General features: G+C 48.0%; 1 protein-coding gene across 1 annotated transcript; it reads left to right on the forward strand.

The window, feature by feature from the left end:
- Positions 1-2,517: 2,517 nt before the first annotated feature.
- Positions 2,518-8,113, forward strand: LOC125526432. Its single transcript, XM_048691144.1, has one exon. It carries the CDS (start codon positions 2,732-2,734, stop codon positions 7,748-7,750), a length of 5,019 nt encoding a protein of 1,672 aa, XP_048547101.1. The 5' UTR covers positions 2,518-2,731; the 3' UTR covers positions 7,751-8,113.
- Positions 8,114-8,459: the final 346 nt, after the last annotated feature.

Consider the following 8,459-nt stretch of genomic DNA (forward strand, 5'->3'; position numbering starts at 1 on the left):
TAACTCCAAGGAGAGCGTGGTAGCTGCATTTACAAGATGACATAGAGATTTGTAAAGCACACACAGATCTGGGCCCTATGGGCCCCATCTGGGTCCTAGCGGGCCGGTCTTGGTGTTGCCTCGCTGCTCTCTGCGCGGTGATGAGGTGGAGCGGCTCGTACGGCGGGCGGCGGCGCCGTTGGCACGTCTTCTACAGTGCGAAGGCAGGGGCTTTACGGGCATCTGAGCGCCCGGCCGGACCTGTGTGCCCACGGGTCTGGTTTGCCCCTGCTATTGCGTCCGGTCGGTTACCGTCGTTGATGGTGAAGGTTGAGCCCTCCCGCGTACCGACGGTGCCGCTGCCCTAGTCCCGGCTCCTCCTCATCGTTGTGCAGGCCCTACTTCGTGGTGCCGTGGTGAGACGGCGTGGAAGCTTCATGTCCGTGTTGGCGCAGGGTGGTGGTCGGTTTGGTGGTGCGCTTCAGAGCGCCTGAGGAGTGGGTTGGGATCAGGAGAAATCCCCGTCGGCTTGGCCGATGCCGGCGTGGCGGCGCTTGCGGGTGTCATCAGTCCTTCCTGGAGGGCGTCGGGGCGACCCTTCCTATCCCCTCGCCGCGTACCGAGGGAAATCCTTCGCAGCAGCGTCGTCGTCGTCGCATCTCTTTTTGGAGGTGTTGCTTGGTGCCGGCATTCCGGAGTCGTGGAGCTTGGCGAGAGGTCTCCGGTGGGCGCAGCGGTCGTGAGGCTTCTTCGTTTTTCGTTGATCTGCCGTTCTTGGCATTTGTTTCTTTTTTGTTTTCTCTTCCGTTTCTTTTGGGCATGGCTGTGCTGCTTCCGCCCAGCACCTATCGTTGTTTGTATCGTGGTGGTTGCTTTGTAATACAAAGCGGGGGGAAACTTTGAGTTGTCAGACAAGTTTATCACACGAAAGGTGTAGCATATATATAGCAGGGACCATATATAGCAAAATTGTAACAGGGAGCGACGAATCAATTAACGATGTATCCATCCGGAATACCGCCACAAGATGACACGAGAAATTTTCATGATGGATGTGCAGCCTGCTGAAAAGTAAAGAGGGGACAGAAAAGAAAAAGTAGTTGGGTAGAGGCTTGATGCTCTACCTGCTGATAACTTGCCAATAGACGCCCTGACTGTGCTTGCTTGCAGAACGATGTGTTCTTATTTTAACTTCATTGGCATAATTTTATTGTGTCCAGATCTATTCAGGTCTTTCATTACGGCAATTATCTGCGTATGTATATATGAATCCAGTGAGAACGCATATCAGAAACAGTAGACCCTTCCCGTTGCCTGCTTTATCAACAGAACATTCATTAGACACAGGGCAAGAAAAATACCCTAGGCCAGCTCCCGGTTAGAGCAAATCTATGAAGTATCTCACCTGTTGCTTCTCTTCCTTAATTAAAATACCCTAGCTAGGTGCTAGTACGCTGGCTGTGTTTAGAAACATACATTAGAATTTAGAACATCGAAAATGATGATGAGAGAAAAAAAACTTGATGGTAGTCAAATCGGTTCTTCTACTGAAGAGAAAGGATGGGAAGGATCATGCTATTAAACTGGATGACATTTGCTACAAAAAAAATTAAAATTCAACGGTCATATCTGCATATAATCATTCAACCTTTTGCCTCTGTGGTGTTTATGGACAAATAGAAATGCAGCCCTCATACCTTTGTTTTACGAGACTATTAATGAACCGTTGTCAGACTATTGTTCCTATAGTAACACTATATCATGTGATGTGTGACTGCAATTTGGGTATGTTTATCCATTACAAGAACTATTCTTTGAGCATACTCATTAACGTTACAACTGTAATTGCCCCAAAGTGTGCATGCTTAATAGTGCAGCCTCTTTGGTGTTCCCGGAGCAAAATAGAAGCAATGGATAAAGAAACAGATGCTATCCTTCCAAAGGTACCAAGGATGGAATGAAACCAAAGTCACTTGTCAGCCAAGTTTTCGAGTTGCCGTCGACAGGTCTATCACCCAAATGTGACCACATACACAGCAAAACATGAAATGAGAAATCGTGATGAAGGATCCGCATGCAGCCTGCTGAAAAAGCAGAGAAAGGGGACGGACAGAAAAGAAAAGGAAGAAGCTGGGTAAGGGGTAGATGCCATCTCCTTGCAAAGAACCAAGGTTCGAATGAAACCAAAATCTCACTTGTCAGCCAAGTAATCGAGTTGTCGAGAGATTTATCACACGGAAGGACCATAGCGGAATCGTAGCGTAGGTAGGAGAGGATGATGAACCAATGAACGACGTATCCTTCCACAAGATCAAAGATGGAACGAGAAATCGTGATGAAGGATCTGCGTGTAGCCTGCTGAAAAAGCAGAGAAAGCAGAAAAGTGAAGGAAGAAGCTGGGCAATGGGTTGATGCTCTGCCTGAAGGTAGCGGGCACGCTAGGAAAATCGCGCATTCCCCAGGCCCCCTACCCTGCTACGTACGGCCTCTGCAGGCTGCAGCTGAAAGAAGAAAGTAAAGAACGTAGAGAAAAGGAAAAGAAGAGTAGAAGAACATATCCTTTTGCTAGCTGCCCACGGCACACACACAAAGACAGAGATAGACGTATGCATTGCATTGCATGCAAGGCCACACCACCCAGAGGCATGCATGCTAGGTGCTAGCCTAGCCTGATTCTGCTAAACCGATCAATCAAACTCCTGAGACACCATCACACACACCAGGCGGCTGGCGGTGGTGGAGGGATTTATCCATGGCCGAGCTCGCGAGCGCCCTGAGCACGCTGCTGGGCGTAATCAGCCACGAGGCGCAGAGGCTCGGACGCGTCCGGCGTGACGTGCAGTTCATCAAGGAGGAGATCGAGAGCATGAGCAGCTTCCTGGAGGACCTGTCTAGGGAAAGCTGCGAGCACAACAAGCAGGTCCAAACCTGGATGAGGCAGGTCCGGATCCTGGCCGACGACTGCAAGAGCCGCATCGACCTCTACCTCTACCGCGGCGACCCGAGATTCCACCTACCCAGGGGAGGCCCCCGCCGCTACCTCTTGTGGGCTCCCTGGCAGCTGCGCAAGCTGCTCGCGCAGCACCACGCGGCAGACCAGCTAAGTGAGCTCAAGGACCGGGCCCATGACATCAGCAACCGCCGATTGAGGTACGGCGTTGAGATCAAAACGGTGGAGTCATCATCATCTTCCAAGATGGCGGAGTCATCATCATCTTCGAGCGCTAGGCTCACTGAGCCATTGTGGTTACATGGGGATGGTACACTAAAGGTGGCTTTGCCCATGACTAGTATGAAGTTGGACAAGGAAGACTACTTTAGGAGGAGGCTAGACCACTGGATTGGAATGGTGGTGCAGGAGTGGGCGGAACTGGCGACGGCCGGATCAAAACCGTTACTACCATCCATTCTCTTTGTGGTACAAGAGACCAAGGATGCCGATGCTCTTGGGAGTGAAGCACTGAACGCGGCAAAAGCTTATTTCAAGAGGGCAGAGGATGCGCAAGATAAGGGCATGCCATCGGAGACTTGTGTTCTTCCGCATGAAGATAAAGCTTTGCCACAAGAGATCGAGGCCGTCAGCGCTCTTGCGCATGAAGATAAGTCAGCTGTGCCACCAAAGGGCAAGGACGTCAACGCTCTTTCCTCAAAGATAAGGGAGTGCCACCAGAGACCAAGGAGGTCGTCACTCTTGTGCATGAAGATAAGGTGCTTATGCCTCCGAAGAAGAAGGATGTCGGTGCCACCGGAGACCAAGGATGACAAGACCCTTGCACATGAAGATAAGGTGGATGTGCCATCGGAAACCAAGGGCGACGGTGGCGCTCTGGTGTATGAAGATAAGGCGGACGTGCAATCGGAGACCAAGGGCGATGGCGGCCCTCTTGTGCATGAAGATAAGGCAAATGTGCCAGCGGAGACCAAGGGGGGCGGTGGCACTCTTGCGCATGAAGATAACGCGGATGTGCCATTGGAGACCAAGGGCGGCGGCAGCCCGCTTGCGCATGAAGATAAGGCAGATGTGCCATCGGAGACCAAGGGCGGTGGCGGCCCGCTTGCGCATGAAGATAACGCGGATGTACCATTAGAGACCAAGGGCAGCCATGGCCCGTTTGGGCATGAAGATAAGGCGGATATACCAGCGGAGACCAAGGGCGATGTTGGCGCTCTTGCGCATGAAGATAAGGTGGATGCGCGAGTGGAAACAAAGGGTGACGGTGGCGCTCTTGCGCATGAAGATAAGGCTGATGTGCCAACAGAGACCAAGGGCGGCCCTCTTGCACATGATGATAAGGCGGATGTGCCATCTGAGAGCAAGGGCGACGGTGGTGAAAATAAGGTGAATGTGCCAGCGGAGACCAAGGGATACGGTGCCGTTCTTGCGCATGAATATAAGGCGGATATGACAGCAGAGACCATGGGTGATGGTGGTTCTCTTGAGCATGAAGATAAGGCGGATGTGCCATCGAAGACCAAGGGCAGCGGCATGCATGAAGATAAGGTGGATGTGCAATCGGAGACCAAGGGAGACGGCAACACTCTTGCACATGAAGAGAAGGCAGATGTGTCACCAGAGACCAAGGACGCAGGAAATGTCGTCTTGGTCGACGTCCCTATGGTGCACTACACGTTTGTAAGGCTACGACCCCACATGATTCTCTACTACATCCTGGCTGAGATCAAGCGGCAGCAAGCCATGGATGATCGTCCTGTTCACTTAAAATTGGATACTTATTTTCAAAGAAAGGAGACGATGGGTGAAATTAAGAAAAAGATAGAAACAATGAGTGTTGACAACAAAATTGAAGCCATCAAAGAAGAAATTCTCAAACTTCAAGTTTCAAGGTCGGAGTTGTCAGAGCTGCAAAAATTACACATTGGCGGAAAAACTTTGGCAGACAATATCAGCGGTAAAACACTGGGCCAACTCTTGTGGGTGCTCATCTACCAATCAACTAGTCCTGCTGCATCTGAACAAGGCAAAAAGATCAAATCCATGGTAGCACAATCGTACGATGTCATCATCAAGCAAACAGCCAAGGAACTTCAATTGAAAATAGAACTTGAAGAAAAATTAGAATATGAAGACATCCTGTGGAAGGTGTTCCCAAATTCGATCACGACGACTGCCAATAGTACTCCTAGAACAATGGTGGATGATATCATCAAAGATATGGTAAAAAAAGAGGTTAAGGAGATGCTGCCAGAGCTGCAGGAATTAGGCATGCCTGACAGTAACCGAGAAGCAGGCAGTGAAGGAGCTCAAAAGACCCCAGAAATTGATTTTGTAGGGAGCACAGAGAACATGATGGAAGAAATCAAAATGAAGATCACGGAGCAGATCAAGGTCAAAATGGTCGTGCAAAAGATCCAAGAATGTTTGAGAGGTAATCAAAAGATCCTGCTCATCCTCAAAGTTTATGACAAGTATGTACCCCAATGGGAGGAGACCAGAAACAGTTTGAGCCTGTTGGGGCTGGAGTGCCCCATCGCCGGTGCTGTGATTGTGGCCAAGATCACTCGAGAGGACAACATGCAATATTTTGGCTGTCCAGGGTCGGAGCTCATAGAATATTCTCCTGTTGGCCTCTACTTTGATACCGTGCTACAGGTTACAAGCCAGTATATGAATGATCAAAATAGCCACCAGGTTCTTCGCGACATCTTGTGGGAGTGCAAGCAAGATGAATTCTGCATGAAGATCTTTGCTCATGCATTCTACGCCAAACCCAACAGGAGCACTGAAGAGTTGAGAAAATTGCACTACACCATTCGTTCCAGTCCCACACACACATTGCCGAGTATCATGTTGAAGTTCTCCTACAGGGAGCTACCTAAAGAGTACATGTCTTGTTTGTTGTACCTCGCTATCTTCCCTCAAGGACAAACCATCAGGCGGTCAACCTTGATAGGACGATGGGTTGCAGAAAGGCTGATAACCACCAAAGACTGGCGCTGGTCCTCTTCAGTGTATGAAGCTGAGAAATGTTTTGATACGCTTGTTGACCGGTACCTTGTTTGTCCTGTTGGCATTGGTGCTACTGGAAAGGTCAAGAGCTGCACAGTGCATAAGCTAGTTTATGGATTCATTACCAAGATCGCCATGCAGCAGCACATTCTGGAGACACGGTTGTCACATCACTTGGCTTGTCACTTCTCCGTATTCAGCGATGTCCGCCTCCGCAGCTCAGAAACAATCGAGGATTTCTTTAAAAAGTCATCTCAGTTCTACAAGCTCAAGGTGGTAGATCTAGAAGGCTGTCATTGCTTCCAACAGAAGAACAAGTTCTACCTGAGGGACATATGCAAGAACATACTGATGCTCAAGTATCTCAGCTTAAGGAGAACGGATGTTACCAGGCTGCCCAGTGAAATCAACAATCTTCAAGAGTTGGAGGTATTGGATATCCGCGAGACCAAGATTCCTGCATCAGCAACAAGAAATATCCTGCTCCGAATGCTGAAGCTTCTGTTGGTTGGTCATGTTGATTCAAGTCCAAGAAGTCCTGACTTCCCCAGTGTCCAGATGCATGAGAAGATTCAAAAAATGGAACATGTGGAGGTACCATGCAATGTCAAGCTTCAGAATGGTCTGCAGCGTCTGTTGTCTAGTCATGTTGATTCAAGTCATGCCGACTACTCCAGTGTGCAGATCCCTGTGAAGATTGAAAAAATGAAGGGTGTGGAAGTATTGTCCAATGTGAAGCCGAAGAATCATAGAGACTTGGTAAACATTGGAACTCTAAATAACCTGAAGAAGCTCGGTGTGGCTATCAACAAGGAGAGTTACCTCAAGCCATTGCTTAATGCAATCAGTGACCTCCTAAACCACTCCCTCCGTTTTCTGTCAATTACTCTTGACATAAGCATACACAAGGACCCTGCAGCAGAGCTGAGTCTAGAAAACAAACCCAAGTATCTTGAGAGCCTAACTATCAATGGAAGCAAAAAGTGCCCCGAGGATATCAAAAGCACTAGCACACAAATGGGGAAGCTACTTAAATCATTGACCGAATATGGAAATCAACTCGCCATTGTAAATATAAGTTGCACTTTTCTAAGCCAGGAAAATCTCAAGGTCCTTGGAAAGCTTGAGAACTTACGCTGTGTCAAGCTTCGACACAGTGCGTACAATGAGAGCAAGCTCACTTTCAATAAGGGAGAATTCGAAAATCTCAACAAATTTCTTGTCGAGGGAAACAACATGGCTGAAATCACATTTGATAATGGAGCAGCTAGTAACCTCGAGAAGATCGTTTTGTCCTCCACCGACATAGTCTCTATCAGTGGAGTCAACTGCCTTCAAAAACTGGAGGAGCTTGAGTTGAAGGGCATCAATGACAAGGACATGGTGAATTCATTATTTGACAAAGTCAAACACATAGGCAAGGTGACTCTTCGTGATACAATGCTGGAGCAAGGTGATCTAAAAATCCTCGCCGGCAACAATAAGATGTGCTCCCTAGTGCTCCTGGGGAAGTTTTATAATGGCAGTCATGTTATCTTCGAAGATGAATTCCAGAAGCTCAACCTTCTTATTGTTGACTCCTCTGAGTCTGACATCACCGAGATAAGCTTTACCAACAGGTCTCCTAATCTTGAGAAGATGGTCTGGTCATTCAAGGAAATTGTTTCTCTGTCCGGAATCGACAAGCTTCCTGCATTAAAGGAGCTGGAATTGAAAGGTGGTGACAGTGTCCCTAATAAGTTGAAAGAAGACATTAAAAAACAAAAGATTAGGCTTGACTATAAACCCAGGGATAGGCCATAAAAATAAGAAGAAGAAAAAAGAGAAGCAGATGGTGCAAGATGCCCATCCTTGGGGAAGGCGAAGAACTGGTGCTGGAGGAACTGAAGGGCTTCCCGTTACTTCGTCCATTCATCGTCAATTCCTGCAATGGTATGTGTTTGTGTGTGCTCGTGTGATTTGCCATTGTGTGTTTCCATCTACTGAGTGTGCATTTGTGTCCTGCTTGTGCCGAGTGATTTAAGTGGTGTGGGTGTATCCAGTTACTTGTCCTGACCTGCATGTGTGGCTTGTCATTGTGGTCGAGCATAATGGTTGTGCATATGCTCACGGGTCTGGATTTGTGTGGCTTTCCTCTGGACAAAATGGTTCCATGTAATAAGTGTGATGCTTGTACGCACATTTGACTTCTTATTAATTAATATATACTATTGTGTGTTATATCATGTGCTTTGGCTGAGTTCTGCAATGATGAACTGGTTGTATGTCATATATGTGTACATAACAACGCAGCTACCAGCAGCAGTTAATTATAGCCCTTGAAGTGGAGTTTTATGCAGATCAGAGGTTTCTCAGATATTTGTCCGTCTTCATCCTAGCTAGTGTGGTAGTTAAACCGCACATGGTTTCATGCAAGTCATCACTGATCTAATGACAAATAGCAAGGTCGGTAAAGTCATTGGCCAAATAAACAGAAGTTTCAGCTTCACTAGAGTCCTCTTGACAGATTTCA

Source organism: Triticum urartu, unplaced genomic scaffold (genome assembly GCF_003073215.2).
Source record: "Triticum urartu cultivar G1812 unplaced genomic scaffold, Tu2.1 TuUngrouped_contig_10079, whole genome shotgun sequence".
Lineage (NCBI taxonomy): Eukaryota > Viridiplantae > Streptophyta > Magnoliopsida > Poales > Poaceae > Triticum > Triticum urartu.